A 20,214-nucleotide genomic window follows, 5' to 3' on the forward strand; every position below is an offset into this window, starting at 1 on the left:
TTTAATAGATAATAGCCTCCCATTAATCCTATCATAGATATAATGGTAGACTTTGGTTGAGTTGTTCAGAAGGTTTTACTGAACCAGGGTAATGATCAGGCTGCATAATACACAGTGTCTGAATTCACACTTCATACAAATAATTATTTGCTTAATCATTCTCTGTTAAATAAATCATGATTCACACATTACACTAATCTGGAACCAGATAACCAACATCATAGCTCAGTGCAACGTGTGGACCCAGCTTGTGTCTCTCATTACTAAGTTCTTGAATGCTGTAGAGTCACAGAGCATTATGGCCTTGTGATGTTTTTTGCTTTAAATGTTATTCAAATAGCGCATCAATAAAATATTGAAAATAAAAAATTCTATAATTTTTAAAAAAAATCATATAGGTCTAAATATTACATTTATATAGTTTATGTTATTAAGGAGTATTGTATATTATTCTGACCCCTGCTTGTTGGTCCAAGACCTGAGTCCAGACTAAATTATCTCATTATAAATTATCTCCTTCACTGGGGTGGGGGTGGAGCTTTTCACACTAAACTCCCACCACTTTATCCTCTGTTATCTTTGTTTGCATTCTTTCATAGTTGCTTGCTGACTACCTCCAGCATTTATGAGCTTCTAAATTCCACAAATCATTACGCAAGAGTCCAAGCTAAGAAATATTTTCCTGTCCCAGAAAATGCGTAGCTTGGAGAACTGTCTGAAAATTCCTCTATATAAGATCTGAAGCTTTTAAATAGTTCTGTCCTGAAGGGAAGATGTCCTGGAAAAAGACAAGCTACTCTTTTAATTTTTTCTTTTTTTTTTAGCAGCATGTTTGTGTTTGGAATTTACATTGTGGACTTTTGCAACTTTTGTAATGAGTCCCACAGCTCAGTAATGATATAGGAAGGAAGTAAATTCTTGATGTGTTAATTGAGTTGATGTGCTAGTATTTTGTGTGGATGGATGGATGGATGGATGGATGGATGGATGGATGGATGGATAGATAGATAGATAGATAGATAGATAGATAGATAGATAGATAGATAGATAGATAGATAGATAGATAGGAATTGCTTGTTCCCTGCCAACAGTCAATTCTATTTGTATTCTGCCAGGTCTCTGCAAACTACCCTCAACTTATCTACAATCCACAGATTTTCTTTGCTTTTGGCTCACCCATTGGGATGTTTCTCACTGTACGAGGCGTGAATAGGATTGATCCAACCTACACCCTGCCTACCTGCAAAGGCTTCTTCAATATCTTTCATCCCGTATGTCTGAGAGTATCTTTTCTTGTTCCTTTGTCAAAGGAGTACAGAGAGAAAATTAAGCTGGGTCCCATTGAAGTGCAGTTCAAATTAATCATGGCTAACTTGAAGTCCTGTTGAAATTGTGTGAAAGGTGAAAGGTCCCCTGTGCAAGCACCAAGTCATGTCTGACCCTTTGGGGGGACGCCGCTTTTGCTGCGTTTTCTTGGCAGACTATAGCAGGGTTGTTTGCCATTGCCTTCCCCAACCGTGACCTTCCCCAGCAAGCTGGGTCCTCACTTCACCGACCTTGGAAGGATGGAAGGCTGAGTTGACCTGAGCTGGCTACCTGAGAATCCAGCTTCTGCTGGGATCGAACTCAGGTCGTGGGGAGAGTTCTGGTTGCAATACTGCTGCCTACCACTCTGCACCACACGGGGCTCATCCTGTTGAAATCGATGGGACCCAAATATGACTAGTTGGCTCTGGCCCCATCCCTTTGTATTGTTAACCAGATGGCAGATATCTGTGTAATCTGGAACAGGATCTTGGTTATCTAGTGCAGCCCCATGAACCTTTTCATGTAACTGATGAGAAGTCAACAAATCCACCGATGTTAGAAAGAAAGAAAAGGAAAACCAAGAAGCTTAACGAAGAGATGGAAAGGAGCTATACCCAGGCTCTGTGGCATTTGACTTATGGACACATATCCACCCAAATTCTGACCTGTTAGTATGTAACATTTGGAAATAATTAAAATCTTGAATCCAACCTGTAAAGGATGCAGCTTCTAAATTAGACGATGTGTTCTATCTGGGGATACCTCATTCTGCATTGGTGCTCAGGTTAACTTTCCGTCATCTGTGTTTCCCCACCATTAGGAAAAGGACAGAGCAGTTTGAAGAGCTCTTCCCAAAGAAAGCTCACCTCTCCTAATCATTAGTTATTTTTCAGCCACTGGTCTAGTTATTGATTTCTAAAGACTTATTTGTTAACTGAGAATGCTTCGGGGCCTTGTTGTTGGCCCAGAAGGTCCTCTAGGCAGCTTAATGAGAAGTGCAGCTCAACAGAAAACAAAAATGTCAATAATAAGGAAACATAAAAACCCAAACAGCAGAGTTGGTAGAACCTGAGAGAAAAAGATCTACAATTCAATGTCCTGATTTTCCCCATTTGCCTAAAGAATCAGTGAAGAAGACAGAAAGTTAAGCTTCTTTTGGTAGGGACGGTTGTTATCCTGATGTCAGGATGATACAGGTAGTCTTCATTTAGCGACTGCCTCGTACAGCGACTGTTTGCAATTATGACAGTGGTGAAAAAGTAACTTTGTGACCAATCCTTGCATTTACAACCTTTGCAGGTCTGTAAAGCAAGGGAAAACTGAAGTAAGATCATAAACACAGTGGCAGTTTTACTTAGCGACTGTTTTACTTAATGACTGAGTTGCTGGTCTCCGTTGTGGTTGATAAATGAGGACTACCTTTAACCTCATGGCAGGTTGTGTGATGGAAAGGTTTCTGCCCAACTTCCTGTAACAATGTGAAATCAACCCTGGGAAGATGAACACTGCTGAAAGACGACCAGAAAGAAAATGGAAATGGGCAGAAACATCCTGAAAATAATGGCTTCTAGGTTGTCCAAATGAAAGAAATAAAGAGAAAGAAACCATAACTCAAGAAACAAAATTAAACCTTAGAACAAACTAAAACAAACCAACCATAAAATTGCTCTTAAATTGGTGGTTCATCATCACTGAATTTCAGCAGCAAGTTGTGCATCAAAATTTGTAGAGGGGCTCCAGGAAGCCACATGTGATCTGCAGGTTGCCCATTCTTTTTTTAAAAAAATAGGATGCAGTAAGTAATTATTTAGTTAATTGTGGCAGCTTTGTTACTTCCTTTAATTGTTTTTAATTTTTTCCTTCAATTTTTCTGTTCCTTTAATTTCTTCCTTCCTTCCTTTAATTCCTTTAATTTCTTTCAATTCTTGTTTTTGAAATTGTTTGCATGCTCCCTTTGGGATTAAAAGTAGTATAGAAAATAGTCTGACTGTAATGTCTACAAACCCTTTCTTTTGTAGTTTGACCCAGTAGCATACAGGATTGAGCCCATGATTGTTCCTGATGTGGAATTTGAGCCCATGCTACTTCCTCACCACAAGGGCCGGAAGAGGATGCACTTAGGTAAAAAAATTAAAGGCATTTTTCTATCTCCGTCTTTTGCAACCAAATATATTTAAGACAAGACACACGTTATTGCATTGATGCAGGTCTTTCTATGCACCATGAAAGTTGTTGTCTGCTCTTCTTGGACAATTATAACATTTACTGCAATTGCTAAGAAGGATATAGAGCACTCCTGCTTTCATTTACATAGTTTGTACTGGTCTTATTATGGTTTTAGTTCCCTTTCTGTTGGGTGGCCAGATACTCAGATTACTCTCCCCAAATGACTCCCTACCTTCATATGTGAGGATGCAGCAGGACTCCAGCTACACCTTTGCGTGTGATGGTATGTGTCCTGATACACCTGCATTATCCACGTAAGAATTAGGAATAGGGTTGAACCAGAACAGTTAAAGATGGCTGGCAGGTAATTTATTGCATCCACCCTAGGATGATTCCCCTGGATGCACATGCATGAAGTCACTTTTTCAGAATTTTCCCTATAATATGTGAAGGAATGCTTGCAAAGATATCTTCACCCAGGCATGAGGTTGTGTAGATAAAAATATTTGTCAGAATTGGTTTAGGGAAACAAGCCAATTTGGGAAAGCTTGAGGTTGGAGGCCCAGTGTTGTTTTCTCACATGGAGGCCCATGTGAGAAAAAGGGAGATAAGAAGCCATGAAAATGCATTGATCCACAGATAAGATTAGCTTGTAAGCTGGACTGCTTGGAATGACAGGCTTTTTCAGAGCCAACAAACTAAAACTTGCATTTCGGTTGCCTGACTATTTGATCCTGTCTTTTTTCTGGTTTTGAATTTTTTATTTATTTTTCCAGAATTGAAGGAAGGCCTCACTCGGATGAGCATGGACCTGAAAAATAACTTGTTGGGCTCCTTGAGGACTGCTTGGCAGTCATTCACCAGAACTTCATTGCCAGCTGTGGAGGCAGGAGCCACTGGAGATGTGGAGCAGGAATCGGAAGCTGAAGCCAGTATGGAGAAGCAGGATGGTTGGTTTAAAGCCTAAGTTTAATTATGGTTTTGGCAGGGGTAGATACACCCAAAGAGTTTGCCCACTTTTGGTTGCAGGCAAAGGAAAACATCTTGTGTTGCTTTGCAGCTGTTCTTGGCTCAGGTTTCCTGTTAACAAAATTCCCATTACAATACAAGTTTGGGATAAATAGTTGTAATGGTATGTGGGAATGACCTTGGGAGACCAGGCAAAGAGATGCTGCCTAGGGAACAGTCAGATAAGAGGGAGCATAGCCCACAGCTGCATAGTGGGTGGAGAAAGAGGCTCAGGAGGGAACCTCCCTAAGTTATCAGGCTGTAAAGGTGGCGGCGGGAGAATTATACTTTCAGACTTGCAAGATTCTGTTAATGTAGCCTTACAATAAAGTAGAATTAGCTCATCTGGTCATGTTTCTTGTCTGGTTTACCTGGGAAGGCTGACAATTGTACAGAATGAGTATGCTGATATAATGGGTTAATACTTGAGAGATTATGAGTTGCATGAGGACCTCCTTGGCACCAGATAAGGGCTCATTTTGCTTCTTTCAGTGAAGAGACACATAACGGCCTGAGGATTGAGTTGGGCAGTTTCTAGGGCAGAGCACAGAGCAATGTAACTGCCGTCTAGGTAGTTCTGTGCAAGAGTCACTGCTTCTTTTTAGTGTTCCTTGTGCTGTCTGCAGAAAGGGCTTTCTACAGTCCCCACCATTGCCTTAGGCAGGTCTTAACTTAACTAGCCTGTTCACTGGTTCCAAGTGTGTTGATTTGAATTTTCTTCCATGTGAATACAGAGGAGAAACCAGAGGAACCAGCCTCATCAGTGAGAGAGGAGCCGCCTCCAGTTAATGTCGGCCTGCTGAATGGAGGCCATCGCATTGACTACGTGCTTCAGGAGAAACCCATTGAAAGCTTTAATGAGTATTTATTTGCACTGCAAGGCCATTTATGCTACTGGTAAGCTCTGCATAGGGGGCTTATCCTGGTCTGAAGCCCAACAGCTTTGCTGGCTGGGGACTGTCATCCAAACACCCTTGACCAAAGAACAGTACACTCCTGCCTGGGAAGATCATTGTCTTCCATTGAGGGTGCAGCTTTGGGAGGGGCACACATGGAGCCAGGAAAGGAGGGAGGGGACACCAGCCTAGCCATCCAGCTCAGCCAAATCAACCTTTGCAACTAACAAGAAGCCAGATCACCCCCCCACGGTGGCACTAAGTTGAGGAAGGCTATTGTTTTTAATCCCATCCATCGTTCCTGCTTTTCTCTAAGAGGCTCATAACCCTTTGTGTATCTTCCTCCTTTGTATTGTAATAGAGCTGGAAGTTAAGCTTACTCCCAGTCTTCACTGCTTTCACATTCAGTTTCTAACTATGTAAAGTTGGGATAAAGATGATGCCCTGAATTGAATTTAGCTAATCATCTGCATTACAGCTAGGATTCAAAAAATGTGAAATACATGTATCAGAAATTTGCCAATAAGTGTTTAATCAGACATAAATAGCTGTTGTTTCTTTTTTTCTTTCTATCTTCTATCCTTCCTCTAGGGAGTCAGAGGACACAGTATTATTGCTGCTGAAAGAGATTTATCAAACAAAGGGTATCAGCATGGATCAGCCCCTTTTGTAAAGTCAAACTGACCAGCTGCACAGCTCTGGATACCAAATATGTAAGTCTCTCTCTTTTTTCCCTGATTTGGGGCCTGTTTACTCCAGCTATCTGTTGAGAAAAAGACTAAAAATAACTGGAGGTTTAGAAATTATCCTCCTGGGTATATCTTATCCCTTCTATAATGTTTTCCTTGGATCTGATCTTCTCCTCCAAGCTGCAGAATTCCACTGAGAAAGGGAAATTAAAACCTTCAGTTTTCCTCATAGTCCACAATCAAATGGTTGTGAAGGTTGTAAAACAGCCTTTACATTACAGTCCTAAATCTGATACAAGGCAGGATAGCCCTTTGATTCCTTCCAAGTTCAGATAGTGCTTCCAAGAAAGTAACCTACGTTAGGATGAATAGCAGGGGACTGACAATACAGTATTGAATATTTATTTGGCAGTTGGTTTCCAGTTGAACACACAAATTTGTCCTCAAGAAAAACATGTAACTACTATCTTGTTTTAAAGGATGTGATTTTTTTCAAGGACATAATTATACTTTCAGTGTTTAACCTATTTTCCACTGACAACACAAAGACCATCCTTTCTGAAACCTGTTTCAGAAGTGTGTTGCATTGTCTAAATTAAAAGACACTGATCGTTCAAACAAGAATCAAGTTATTGTTGTAATTGCAGGCCACTTCAGTGGTTTAGTTACATACTTGGAATATAGTGGCACTCTTTCTAATGTGACTGGAATTTCAAATTTCTTACACTGCAGTTTGAGATTATATTTATCCCTTTGTGAATTCTCCTTTATACTGACCAGTTGTTCGACATATTTGCAGTTTCTTCATATAATTCCTATCCTACAATTTCTGTTGCCATCAGTGAGAAGCTAACCTAGCATGGCTGATGGACTGCATTGTTTCTTTAGGTTTTACTCATGGTGGATGCTCATCAGGACTCCTGCGTCACCTTCCTCTTCTTTTGCTGATGTACCCAGCATGCTTCATCCTCACAGCCTGGAACTCTGGAAGATTCAGTATCCTAGTCTTCTTTCACAGGGATGGTAGTGAGCATTGAGATCCTGTCTGATTCCTGGTATATTCAGGCTTTTGTTAATTAACTGATCTGCATTTTCTGTCTACAGTCAGTGTGTCTTTAGGTCAGGTTGCAATACCAGCTGTGTCAAGTCCAGATTATGCACTTGTCAAGACTTGGAATTGGTGCTAGAACTTCACATCTCCTCTCCATTTGAAAAACCTCAAGATGGGTGAAGGACAAAGTTGTGAAGGGTTTGGACTTTTGGAAGCTCTTCTTCTGAGGTCACATTGAGTGTTCAGCATTACATGTTAGGTTGTTTGTGAGAGTTCATTTTTGTTTTGTACAAAACTTATTGCTGCTGCTGCTTCAACCAAGAGAGGGGCTGAAGACCAGAGCTAAAAGCTGGCCAAGCCAAGTCCACTGTTCTTTGAAATAAGCATGATGATGATGATGCCAGCAATAGCTGTCTACTGTTCTACTTTTCTAAAGCAGGGAAGTATTTGGTTACTTACCTGGGAAGGAACTGGCAAAGGTTGTAAATTTGTTCTTGTTCACAATGATCAGGATATGGATGAGTGATTCCTGTCCCTGGTTACTATCTACTAGTTGCTTAGTTTAGTTGTTCTTCAAGCAGCTTTAGAAGAAATGTGAGTTCTGTTGTTATCACTCCTGAGTTAAGAGGTGTTCCTGGTGTGGTGCAACTTATAGCCATGAAAAATGGGGCAAGCTTAGCTGGGAAGCTCCCAGTTGAGCTTTTGCAGCTATTTAAGAACAGAATGCCCTCTTTCAAAAAGAGAATGTGTATTTCACGGAATCATTGGTAGTTTTCAAGAACACAGACTGTCAGGAGACCATTTTAGTGGTTGAACCTCCTCTCACTTGATGCTAATTCCGATTTGTTTGGGGAAAAGATACCTGGATCAAGAGGAACAGTAGATTCCTAATATAATGTAAACACTGTTGTAGAAGCTGTGTTTACGTTCTGACTTGGGAGGTACCAAACTTCATACAAGCAGCAGCTTGATATGCTGTTGTTGCAATGCATGCAATTGGGTCTCTGAAAGCATCTGAAGAATGAGGTCCCATCCTAGACACCTCTGCCCACATAGTAGTTGGACAGCAGACTCTCTCTTAAAGCACCAGATGAGAGCAGCTCTATACCAGCGTTTTTACTTCAGAGCTCAGGGTGGTTGGCTGGCCATTTGGACGGTCGGTTCACCTTGCTGGTTTAGTGTGCCAGAGCGTCAATTGAATGCATGGCTCAACATAATCTTGGCTGGCTAGTTTGGCTGATGGAACACACCTGTGGTTTCATGGTGTATGTAAGTTGGGCCTTGCAACTGTTGCATGACTTGTTTTGTCACACAGTGGTCAGCTGCTTTTCACGTATCACAGATGCTACAAAACAGTGCACCATCTCCACAGCTTTCCTCCTCTTTTTGGGAGCAGCAAGCAGGACATGTTTACAAGTGAGATGTGATCACACTACGTTCTCTCCACCTTGTGTGTTCCAATTCTGTGCCAGATTTCAACTTAGTTGTTTCTCCCCATTATGTTTGCACTGATTGTCATTGTATAATTGAATTTTTCAGCCTCTCATGCTACACTTGTGACTGAACAGAATGCCGTTTGGCATGACCAAATTCTCGATTGGAGTATCAGTAGGAAAAGTCAAGCTTTGTTCAAATTCCAAACAATTGAAGTTAATGCACTTTGTAAAATATTGCCTATTTTAAAAAAAAAAAAGTTATTTAACTTTTTTCCAGGAGCTGTCTGCCTTTGGTGAATTTATTGATCTTTGTAAGGAGAACCCTAACAGACTGAGTAGTGCAGGCCTGTTTATTTGTCATTATAGTAAGCACAGTTGATAAAACATTAGAAGGATTGATTTCTTAGTGATCTCAAGCAGTTTTTACCTTCCTGTTAAGGCAATAAGATAATCAGCACACAGATCTGGGTTCATATGCAGTTCAAATGAGCATTTAAGGATGTGTAGCATTAATCTGACAATGCAACCACAGATATCTTAAAAAATACCCAAGTACTGTTATGCTGCACAAACTTGCTTATACTGTAAAATTTTGCAGATGTTATGATACCTATATATGTAGAAAAAGATTTGACTTTCACCCTAGACTGTGCCTACTAGAATTCTGCTATATGGTATAAACAGTATAAAAAACCAAGAATCTTAATTCCTGATGTTAGAATGGCAATTTCCAATGAAAACATCTGCAGCCAGTGACCCTATGATAAAAGAAAAATACATGGGCAAACTGAATTTTGGGTCTTTTTCCAGCTAAGGAAACATCTCTTTGAAAGATGGAGTGTGAGGAGTTTATTTTAGTTGGATAAATGTACAAGACTGCAAGCTGAGTACCAGTGGAGAGACCATGAGGTAACAAGGTCATTCTGAGCTATAAACATTCATTGCACAGAAATTCCACCACAATCAACAAAGTTGATTGTGGTGCAAGTGTCTGTGGGAACTAAACTGTTAGAAAAATTGCTTCCTCTTAGGAAAGTGGGAACTACACTGTTAGAAAAATTGCTTCCTCTTAGGAAAGTTCTTGCCCATTTATCTTCAACCAGGAGTGGAAAATGTGTTGTAAGAAACCCTAAAGCCTTTTGGGGGCATCTGAATATTGCCCATTATTTTAATTTTTTTCTGTTGGCAGGGTAGCAGTATAGGAACAGCAGTGGTGTTTAAGTCCTAGTTTAAATCCCCCAAAAGCAGCAAGCCTAAAAATGGAAATCTGTAGCTTTATGTACTTTTGACTCATCACTCTATCTGCTTTGCATTGTTAATTCATCCACTGAAATCTTTCCTCCTTATCCTTCCTGTAAGAGAAAGCCAGCACTTGTGTTTGTCAGCCTTATGACCTTCTGCTGAAATCTGCTCACAACTTATTTCCATTACAGAGATTGTGTGAGATTGGAAATCAGCACTAAGTCTAAACACCGGATTATGTGCTGTCCTCGAATGGAATTATCCATTCACTTTCGTTAAGGAAAGACCTGGCAACCTACCTTGTAAAAAATTTTGCCAAGAAAATTCCATGAAAAGGCTCTCAAATGTGCTGTCCTAAGGAGGACCAAATAAGTGATGCAGCCTTTTCTTTTTAAGTTCTGGCATTTTTTTAATTGGGCATTATGAAAAACCAAACTAAAATATTCCATTTCTCATGAGTCCTCCTCTGAAAGGGCACAAAACGTTAACAGTGAAAACAATGGTGTGATTATGCAGCCACAATATTTCTGCACATGAAGGTACTTCAGACTAGCTGGGTCTTAAAAACAAGCACAAAACGAACCAGTCATGGTAGCAGATCGGACTCCTATGTCCAAATGCAGTAGACCTTTGATTGCCACACTGGTAAATAATGGATTGTGCCATCATTAGAACTTGCTTTTAGTGGTAAGATAATTTGTTTAATCAGTTTCATAGGCCGTTTCCCCTCCTCTTACTTGCATAGGAGGTGAAGGCTCCCTCTGTTTATCTTTACCACTCCAGGTCAGCCAGCAAATTCCAGCAAATCTACCTAGTGCAAGAGCAGTATAAGAGCAGATCTAATATTTCACAGGGGAGCATAGAGTGACCAAAGCCAGTGTAATGGAGCAATACCATCTTCCAGGCATAACTAGTTTTATCTAACCTTCTACCACCCAGCTAGGTCAGCCCCAAATTTTAATCATCCCTACCTATCTAGAGACGATGGGTACTAAGGTTCAACATCTGGAAGCTGTCTGCAACCACCTCGAGCTATACCCATCTGCACTCTCTCTCTCTCTGGGAACAAAGTGTGGGGGAATAGAGTGGGGTGCTGCTGCTATGACTTAAGAGCAGCAAGGCAAATCTTGCTTTTAGATTATGCTACACAGGTTAAAGTATTATGGCCTTGGGCAGGACAATCAGAGTTTAAATACAGCATTTCGCATATTTGAAAAGCAACAGGGAAACCTAAGAGAAATTGGCTTTTTCTCCTTCCTTTTCCTATGGTAAATACTAATTTGCAGGTAGTGATTTATTTAGAAGAGGATGGAACTAGTAACTTTGGTGTACTTATTTGCAACACATGCTATACTTTGGTTATACTCCTTGCAGACCCCCGAGAATTAGAAAGTTGATAGAACTTTAACTGAACTATAGTAACATCAACCCCATTAAGTGCATCACGTCACTGTAATTCTGAAGTCTATAGTGTTTGATAAAAAGCAGGGCTGGCTAAATGGTGTGTTTTTGATACTCAGAATTTTTCCAGAATCAATACAGATTTGCACTGCTGAGAATCAAGCTTTTCCCAGAACAGTGCAATGGGGGAGAGAGAATACAAAACTAAATATATTGCAATAAGGCTAGAAAAAGTATGCCCAACTCTGAGTGAACTGCAAGGAGGAGAGCACACTGCAAAACAAATGTAATTAATTATGCAATTAATATAATTAGTCCCCTAGATTTAATTTTGTTCCCTCAAATATTATGCCTTGGTGGCAAGTTTTGGAGAGACCAGACTCCTTAGTAATTATTCTTAAGAGGTAGCAGGAAAACAGCCAATGCATGGTTCTGGATCTAGGGCATCTACCTTTATACATGTTTTAATACATATTGATCTTGATGGATGGTTGAGCTACTGTTCTGTTTTGTTTTGAAAAAGGCTGGTGCTTTGTTGCACAGGATCACCAAATCCTGAAAGAGCATACTTCACCACCATCATCCCATGCAACTATTTTAAAGCAGAATTTCATGCAGAAAAAATGTTCAAATCCCAGCCATCTATCTTTGTAGGAGTAGGAGTGGACCCTGGGCATCATGTGAAAAGATGTCCAACCTCTTCTGTAGTACATAAGTCAAGACTGCACACCAGCTGGGATCATGATATGTCAATTTATGGGCATTTAAACTGACGATCGATGCCTAGCGTTATGATGAGGGAATGGACCAGACTTCTTTCATTGCTCCATTGTGATCCTATGAGGAATGGTTTGATGTTGCCAGAAATTCTGCTGTCCTTGAATACATTCACTCTCTTGGCCACATATGCATGATGAAGGGGAAGAGGTAGAGGCCCTGAGTTTCAGTCAGGCTGGTATACTTTAAATCACGATGCCTCTTCCCCCCTCCCCTCCAGCCTCTGAACAAAGCATAACATGGATGAATAAGCTCTCTTTCCCCCCTTGAGTCTGAAAATATGTAGAAAGGAAACCCCTGAGTCCTTCATACATCTAGGCTATAGCCAGAAAGTGCCAGCTTTTGCCTTTCTGGAGAAGGGTGCCTGGATCCATGCTGCAGTGGTTGATGGCATTTGGGGTCCGTCAGCGGAGGATAATGCTGTCTATAGCAGAGATATGCAAAGGTAAAGCCCATTCCAGAGCCAACCAGCACATCTTAAAGGGAACAGAAGAGAATACAAGGATCAGTATCTGACACATCATCTAGATATCAACCCACACTATACTTTGGTAGCCAAGCAGTGCTCTTAATTTCTTGCAAGGGCAGTGATGCCAAAGCAGGCAGAGCTGGCTGGGATTTTTCCCAGTGCTAAGAGGCTGGGTGATTTTGTTTTGAAATTGGTTTATCCTCTTTGAGGGTTTATATGCTACTCCCACCTCAAAGTGTCATGAAATAGAAATTTGGTGCCACTAGGTTTTGAGGTACGCTCAGAGGATGCACTGAAATTTGCCATAACATCACAGCTGGGCGGGTGGGGGGTGGCCTGAGTCTAGCAGGAGTTTTGGCAGAGAGGGAGGATTCAACTCCACTTATTCCTTTCCTTACAGCAGAGTTGGACAATCTAAGACTCCAAAGCCATTTGTACCTCCCCCAAAATTCTGGGGTTCAAAAATGGTTAATAATATGACAGGGAAAGTTGTTAGATGCCCAACTGGAGAATGGCCCTATTGCTCCTATTCCATTTGAACTAAATAGAAATGCTTGTTTTTTTGGTCTACCCATTTCTTGCAATGTTCCTGCAATCGTGCCATTCAAAAATGTGGCCCTCGGCCAAAAAAACAAGCAATGCTCCTCCTCGGGCTTTTTTCCAATGGGGGCAATGAAAAAGACTTGCATGTAGTGGAGAAATCACGCCCCCCCCCTTTCCCTCACCTTGCCAGTGATGTTTGTAATCACATGTGCGGGACAAGGCAATGAGCATGGCAATGAAGAGGGGCCCCAAGAAGGCACAGAGGCGCCAGGACTGGCCACGACCACCAGGTGCAAAGCAGTGGAGCTTCCCTGCAATGTAGAAGGAGCCGAAAGCAAGCCCAGCGAAGGCAACTGGAAAACAGAAGAGATCCCAGTGAGATCCAACAGTGCAAACTGCCGCCACTATCCATCACTATAAACGCAAGGGAGCCAAGGGAGAAATTACCACCTTTCTCAGAAAAACGTGGAATAGGGACCATGCCATTAAGATCAACCCTAAGAAAGTCATATCCTTTCAGTTACTCCCAGGTGACAAAGGACCGCTCCCTTCAGACAAACAAAAAACATTAAAATAAATTAAAAAGAAAAGGATGGCAGTTGAGTACAGTAATTGGAGGAAATGACAAGATTATAAATTTTGCAGTGGGTAAATCACAATTAGGTCCAATAGCTTCTGACCACAACAGATATAATGCACTGCTCTGCTGGTGCCAGCTGAAATATTTTGCAATTACGAGGGTTTATCATTCTACTCTCCAGGGATGAGAAATTGGGCAAACCAGAAGAATATGAGTGATTGTCTCAACATTAGTATCAGACCAGTTACACATTCAGTCTTGGAAGGGAATGTTCTATCCTTTTTATACAACCCTATAGGAAGGGAGGGAGGGAATTCAATACAACGTCCTTCGGATCAGGCAGCACAGGGCTGCATCCTCAGTTGTTTCTCGACATTACTGCAATTAAAGCAGGGGGGAACCATACGTAGCCGTACCCATGTTGGGCTGCAACTCTCATCGCTTCTTAACATGGGTCAGGCTGGCTGAAGTGACAGGAACCGAAATGCAATCGCACGGGTCTGTGTGTGTGTGTGTGCGTGGCCCATCCCTGAGATAAACCTGTTTTTAAAAAGCATATTGCAGAGAAAGCATATACAATCCCAACCGAGCATACTGAGAAGCAAAGCCTTGCCCTCCCCACCCAGCCAGCCGAAATGGCAAAGTTTTGTATCTTTTACTTATAAAGCACCTTTGGTTTGGTTGAAAAAAACAACAACAACCACACACATACAGTGAAAGATGCCAATTATATGGTCTTTTCCATGGAAAGGAAATGAACAGAATCCAGAAAGACTTTCCTCCTTTGCCTTCAGCACTTGGATTGCACTGTGAACCACTGATTTAAATAAAGCAAGGATGCCTAGTAAGCCATGATGTGATAGCACACTGCAGATCTAGCTGAAGAGATAAAATGGCAGGTAATATATGTATTAATGGTGTTTTTTTTTTTTTCTGGTACAGCCAATGAACAAGTTAGGATTAACTCAAATCCAAGCAGTGAAAATAGTCTCCCTTTTCCAAACCACTATAAAGTGAGAAATGGGTATCTCTTTAAAAAAACACTGAGGCTGTTGTATCCCTGCAATAAAAATGCTCCAATGAGCACATATGCATAATGGAGCATTTGCAGTGAGATAAAACAGACAAATCACATGAGCAATGTTCTAGATTCTATGGCAATCTACAAAGGATGGTTATCTCACAGGGCCTAATAACATTTGGTTGAGGCCTCAGGGGAAAGAAGCACATCGGTGACTGCTACAACCTCCCTTTAAATATCGGTCTAGGGTTTTTCTGGATTCCTAGAATTCAGTAAACTGAACTGGAACGTTTTAAAAAGTGACCTGATACTGTGTTAGATTGTGACCTGGTTCCTACATCATGGCAAACACCCTTAAGCAGTACGTTTAGTTTGAAGTTACATATTTGCAAACCCAGCCTTTCTGACTTATAAAGCATGGTTTCATGGCTAAATGTGCTGTGTACAGCCAACCAATTGTGGTTCATTCAATGAACTGTGGTTAAGCAAACCATGCCTTAGCACAATGTATGAGCCAGGTGAATATGTTCCCTCTAAACAAAGCTGCTCAGGAGGACTAATTAAGTGTCCCAACCAACCATAATTCTGTTGCCAACTCTCTATGGGGAACTCCCTATCCATGGCTACCATCAAATTTGCACTCACAGGAGGAATGTCCACTAGGGAAGCTCTTGCGCCCTTCAATCACCACTTGTGCATCCCCTGTGCACAAGAGCTGATGGGTTGCCCGTCCATCTGGAAAGCAGCGGTAGAAGAAATCAGGCCGAGGTCTAGAGGAAGGAAGAGAAGCATAAGTTAAGGCTTCTTCACACCAGGGAGGTGGACAAGAAGAGCTGAGGCAAAGAGCCCAACAGAATCGCCAACTTTGCTGTGACAGCTGGCGACTCCATTGTGGTGCCTGCAAATGCTTCGCTCCACATCCAATGGCTCCCTATTCAACTGACTTCTCTATTCTGAGAATTTCTACCTCTTCTCATGAGAGCTTGAGCTGGTATGGGTAAGATTCTGCCCGAATATTACCCTTCACAATAAACTTGTAAGAGAGAATGACTGACTTACGGCCTCACAGCGAGGTCCATGGCTGAGTAGGACCTTACACCTGGATTTCCAAGCCCAACATCTTAACTAGGACATTGATAGCTACCCAGACCACGAAACAAAAGCAGGACAGTCCTCATGGGCCAGATACTCCTGTCCTCTCCACTTGGAATAGGCTAGAGGATGTCAGGGTAAATAGCTTTAAGGAGGGAAACCTCACTGCTTGCTGGCCACCTGAAGAGAAGGCAATTCCATTACATTCCTTCCTCTGTGTGAAAGAAGGGAAGTCTTTTCCCTATCACTGGCCCTTTTTTTAAGGATGGGGGAAGTGAGTGGAAATAGGGTTCAGGGGAGGGAGAGGAGAAGGTAACTCCATGGGCTTGATAGGAAAGCTCCATAGCTATAGGTATCCCACTGCAATCCCAAGCCTGGATTGCAGAAAGGAAAAGTTAAGGAGCGATAGAGTGAATAATACTGCTTCTGATCAAAGATGGGATGGAGAGGCCAAAGGGAGACACATGATACTTCTCAACAATCTCCTTTGGATGACCCCTCTGAAAACAAATGCGAGGGAAGAGTTCTTTTGTTACTTACGTACAATCATGGGAAGTGCTCAGACATTGCAGAGTTACTCTTCCCTACCGCAATCTGGTTTGTTCCACTTGGTCTCTGCCCCCCCTCACTACTTTCTCAGAACACCAGCCCTACCTAGCAGCAACGTGAGGGGGAATGGCAGCGCTTTCTGTAGAATTACCGGGAAAGACTCTTACCTGCCCACGACCAGCTTCACAGCATTGGTGAAGATGCCATTCAGGGCAAGTGCCAGGCTAACAGCTGCACCATGGAAAAACAAAGAAGGTAATTCCAGATTAGATCCCTATGATGGAGAAGGATCTAGAAGCCACAGCTGGGACAGAAATGTAAGTACAATGTCTTTAAAGCAATTCAGTTCAATAGGTCTCAATGGTCACATTTGTTTGGGTGGGAAGTCTAAATTTGGGGTTACCATGAATGAGCTGCTTGAAACACCCGCCATGGGTTTGTTACTGCAATATACAGATGGATTCCTGGTTTGTTGTTTTTACCAGTCTAGGAAGACAAGAGGGAAAATGCAAAGCTTGTGCAGGTACCCTCGACTTACAACCACAACTGGAACTGGAACTTCCATCGCTATAAGCGGTGCAGTCATTAAGTCACAAGACTGTACCCAATTTTATGACATTTTTTGAGACACTGTGACGGTGGTGTGAGGACCAGATGCAAGTCACTTTTTCCAGTGCCATCGTAACTTCAATGGTCATTAAACAAATGGTCATAAATCGAGGACTACCTGTATCAGTGCCTTCCCCATAGTAGTCTTCCTTCCAAACATTAAGGTCACAACAAGCTTCCCTTGGCATGATGAACCTGCTGCTCTATTCAGCAATTTAAGACACCACCTACTTTCTGCAAACACCATCCTGTGCTCACCTAAGCATGCTTCCCGGGTATCTTCTTTACCAGCCTTCATGAAGAATTTGGCCAGGAAAATCAAGACCAAAGGGGACAGGAAGGAAATGAACTGGAACAAGAGAACCGAGATGGGATTAAAATCAGCGGTACCCTCACAAAAGCAAAACAAAGCTACACAAAGGGGAAAAAAAAGACACTGGGGGTTGTTTATCCTTTGTTTTATTTATTTATTTATTAAATTTATTAAATTTATATTACCGCCCATCCCCTGTTTTCCAAGTGGCAAGCTTTAAAACAGAGCTCTAGAGCCTTTTACAGAGCAGGAGCTGCACTTGGCTCTCTGGCTGCCTGCTGGGGATTATGCTAAAATAGCAGGTTTCAGAAAAATGGGTATTTCTGCCAAGAAAAAAAAAAAGCAAGCAGCATGCATTAGTCTTCATTTGGACTAGTGTTTCTCAACCTTCAACTTTAAGATGTGTGGACTTCAACTCCCAGAATTCCCCAGGCAGCAAGGCTGGCTGGGGAATTCTGGGAGTTGAAATCCACACATCTTAAAAGTTGCCATGTTTGAAAAACACTGATTTAGACGGAACACACCCAGATGAACAGAAATAAACCACAGAAGAACAATTCCGTGCCCCCTCCCCAAAACACTTAACATGTGCTGGAAATTCGAGCTCCCTTTACCTTGGTGAGGCCATTATACCACCCAGTCGCCCCTTGTTCTTATCTCCAGAGGTTTTTTTTTTTAAGGGCTGCTTCCGGCTGACCCAACCTTGTCCACTCTTGTGCTAGAAATAGAAATTATCTGAAGGGGTTAAAATCACCCTTCTTCCTCTGAAACAGCAAAGATGTGGCTCTCTGGAAGCATGCATCTACATGCGCTGAATCACACAATGGCAGCCCATTCAAAGCATGGAATGAAGGTTTTTAACCGTAAGAAAGGAGATGCTACCTGAATGTTGGGGGAACAACTTTCTACCAGTAACAGCAGTTTCACAGTGGAAGAAATTAACAGGGAAATTGGTGAGCACCCCTTTGCTGGGTGTCTTCAAACAGAGGCTAGATAGTTGCCTGGGCGGGATGTTTTAATCTGGATTCCTTGCACTGAGCAAAGGACTGGACTTGATCTAAACCAACTTCTGCCCACCAAGAAATACCTATGCAAATCAAAGTTGAAGTGAGGATGAACAAAACACTTACAAACATGGGCTTGGTGGGTACATGGTCAGACTCTATGTAGGGGTTTTTATAGAGCCACATTTCTTCAGGCTGTATGACTCGTTGGAAGGGGGGCAGAAGTTCAGTGAACCTAAAGAAAGTAGGATCAAAAGATGTTGGGCTCTGCCAGGATTATGGGCTGCTTTCCATAGCAACTTACAGGATCATGTTGCCATTTCAGTTACATGAAATCACACAAACGGACATCCTAAGTACATTTGATACAATATAGCACACTTTACCCAGTATTTGTAAACATTTATTTGGCTAGCTTTAGGCTGTATTAAAGTATCTTTCTAGCAAGCGCTATAACATTCCATGCAATACAGCACAGCCCATCATCCCTGTTTAAGTATCTTTAACCTCACCCCTCCTCCCCCGGGGCAAAAATAAAGGTTCATAATAATCAAGTTTATAATCCAAAAGACACAGCATGCAAAGAAAAAGGGAGAAGATGGTGGTTTTGATGACCAGGTGGGACAACCCCCCAGCTTTTCTCTCCCTCTGTATTGCAGTTCCTTAATCCATCCAGATAACTTTGGGATATGCCTATATATAGAAAACGCAACCCAGGTGCCTGTCTTTGATGGAGATTGGGATTTTATTTCCAGTCATTTGCAACCCAGGCTCTCCCTGAAGGTCTCTGGCCTATCCACCCATTGCTCCTATGTCCCTGAGGTCAATGACAACGCACCACAGCCACCTCCAGCAACATGCACCTTCTCAAGCTGCTGGCTGGGAATTTTGTAACTGGAGGGCCCTAACATTTGATGGGCATTTGGCCAGAAGACGCCCCAGCCGCCCCTCCCACCAGCCCCCGCTTGCAGGCTCCAAAAGCACCCCCCCCTCTATCGCTGTCCACGTATCCCTCGCTGGATGCCCAGGCTGACGCACAGCGAAAGATGCCATCCAGGACTGCAGGTGCGTCCTTTGCTGAGGGCCTTCAGCCCACAGAGGACGGGCAAGCCGGCTCAAGCTAACTCCGAGCAACTGCAACGCTGAAAAGGCCGCCCCAGCTTTCCGGAAAGCCACGTAACTTCTTTGCAGCCCAGCGGAGAGGGGGCAGGGGAGGGAGGCAGGGAGGAAGCCTGCCCACTGGCATTCCGGTAAGGCGTGGGAACGGGAACCGTCCCACAGAAGGGCGAGAGAAACGCCCCTTCCCTTTTCCGATCCTGCATCGCGACCCCCTCCGCAGACTGGGGCCCTCCCCGCCCCGGCACTCACAAGAAGAGACCCAGCAGCAGCGCGCGGATCCCCACTTCCAGCAGCAGGGCCAGCCCCGCCCGCGGGACCGGCCACATTCTTCGCTCCTGCTGCGGCAGCAGCCACGCGGCGCGCTCCCCCCACCCCCGCTCGCCCAGCCGCCCGGCCTCCTCCCCGGGCTCCGCCCCTCCCTCTCCGGTCGGTTGAGGCGGAAAGGGGGGCGGAGCCTCGCTCGCCCTTTCTCTCCACCAGCACCATCCCCCACCGTCCCCGCTTCCAGGGGCGGCAGCGGGACAAGAGCGGAGCGAGGCCTCCCGGCTCGAGTGGGAGAGGAACAGCGGAGGAGGGCAGAACGCGCTCTTCGCTTTCCCCTTGCCTTCCCCCATTTATGGAAGTGGGGAGCGGGGACAAGATGCCTTGAACCGTAAGCTATCGAGCGAGCTGACGAGCGTGGGCAACGGGCTGAGCCCTCCACCTCTCCACCCCCACCCATCCAACCAAAAAGAACCTCGGCCGAGCCTGTTGGCCAGAGCCATCTGCTGCCTGGCCTTTGCTCAACCTGTTGTGTGAATAGTCATTGTGGTATCGTTGCAGAGAGTTATGGGGACTGTGATCCTCCCAACAGTTACCTGGGGCTTTATTTGAGCGAGTTTAGCTATGTATCTTCTGTTCCAACAAAAGAGACTGTCTGTAGCTCAAGGCTGAACTGCTGA

General features: G+C 43.2%; 2 protein-coding genes across 5 annotated transcripts in view; one reads left to right on the plus strand and one right to left on the minus strand.

The window, feature by feature from the left end:
• DDHD2 (DDHD domain containing 2) overlaps positions 1–8,833 on the plus strand; it is a 22,268-nt gene extending 13,435 nt beyond the window's left edge. For all 3 annotated transcript variants that reach the window (XM_063311147.1, XM_063311149.1, XM_063311148.1), the window contains 7 exons: positions 1,116–1,271; positions 3,327–3,429; positions 4,251–4,424; positions 5,217–5,379; positions 5,970–6,091; positions 6,956–7,600; positions 7,642–8,833. In XM_063311147.1, coding sequence (XP_063167217.1) covers positions 1,116–1,271; positions 3,327–3,429; positions 4,251–4,424; positions 5,217–5,379; positions 5,970–6,051 — 678 coding nt within the window. In that variant the 3' untranslated portion in view covers positions 6,052–6,091; positions 6,956–7,600; positions 7,642–8,833. The remainder of the gene's footprint in view (positions 1–1,115; positions 1,272–3,326; positions 3,430–4,250; positions 4,425–5,216; positions 5,380–5,969; positions 6,092–6,955; positions 7,601–7,641) is intronic.
• PLPP5 (phospholipid phosphatase 5) lies at positions 8,429–19,644 on the minus strand. 2 transcript variants are annotated; one of them, XM_063311151.1, is made up of 7 exons: positions 19,523–19,644; positions 18,281–18,389; positions 17,096–17,186; positions 16,396–16,459; positions 15,233–15,357; positions 13,169–13,339; positions 8,429–12,450 (listed from the first exon to the last, which is right to left on the minus strand). In XM_063311151.1, exons 1-7 carry the CDS (start codon positions 19,597–19,599, stop codon positions 12,281–12,283), a joined length of 807 nt encoding a protein of 268 aa, XP_063167221.1. In that variant the 5' UTR covers positions 19,600–19,644; the 3' UTR covers positions 8,429–12,280. The 2 variants fall into 2 exon arrangements, with proteins under 2 accessions (XP_063167221.1, XP_063167222.1); XM_063311152.1 differs by lacking the exon at positions 19,523–19,644 and adding an exon at positions 19,018–19,036.
• Positions 19,645–20,214: the final 570 nt, after the last annotated feature.

Source organism: Candoia aspera, chromosome 9, assembly GCF_035149785.1.
Source record: "Candoia aspera isolate rCanAsp1 chromosome 9, rCanAsp1.hap2, whole genome shotgun sequence".
Classification (NCBI taxonomy): Eukaryota; Metazoa; Chordata; class Lepidosauria; order Squamata; family Boidae; genus Candoia; species Candoia aspera.

Excerpts from the sequence above, each read along its gene's own strand:
- PLPP5 (XM_063311151.1), bottom strand. The coding sequence starts at position 19,599 with ATGTGGCCGGTCCCGCGGGCGGGGCTGGCCCTGCTGCTGGAAGTGGGG. Across the intron at positions 16,460-17,095 it reads TACCCGGGAAGCATGCTTAG|CTGTTAGCCTGGCACTTGCC; the intron begins GTGAGCACAGGA and ends TCCATGGTGCAG. Across the intron at positions 15,358-16,395 it reads GTGAAGCTGGTCGTGGGCAG|ACCTCGGCCTGATTTCTTCT; the intron begins GTAAGAGTCTTT and ends TCCTTCCTCTAG.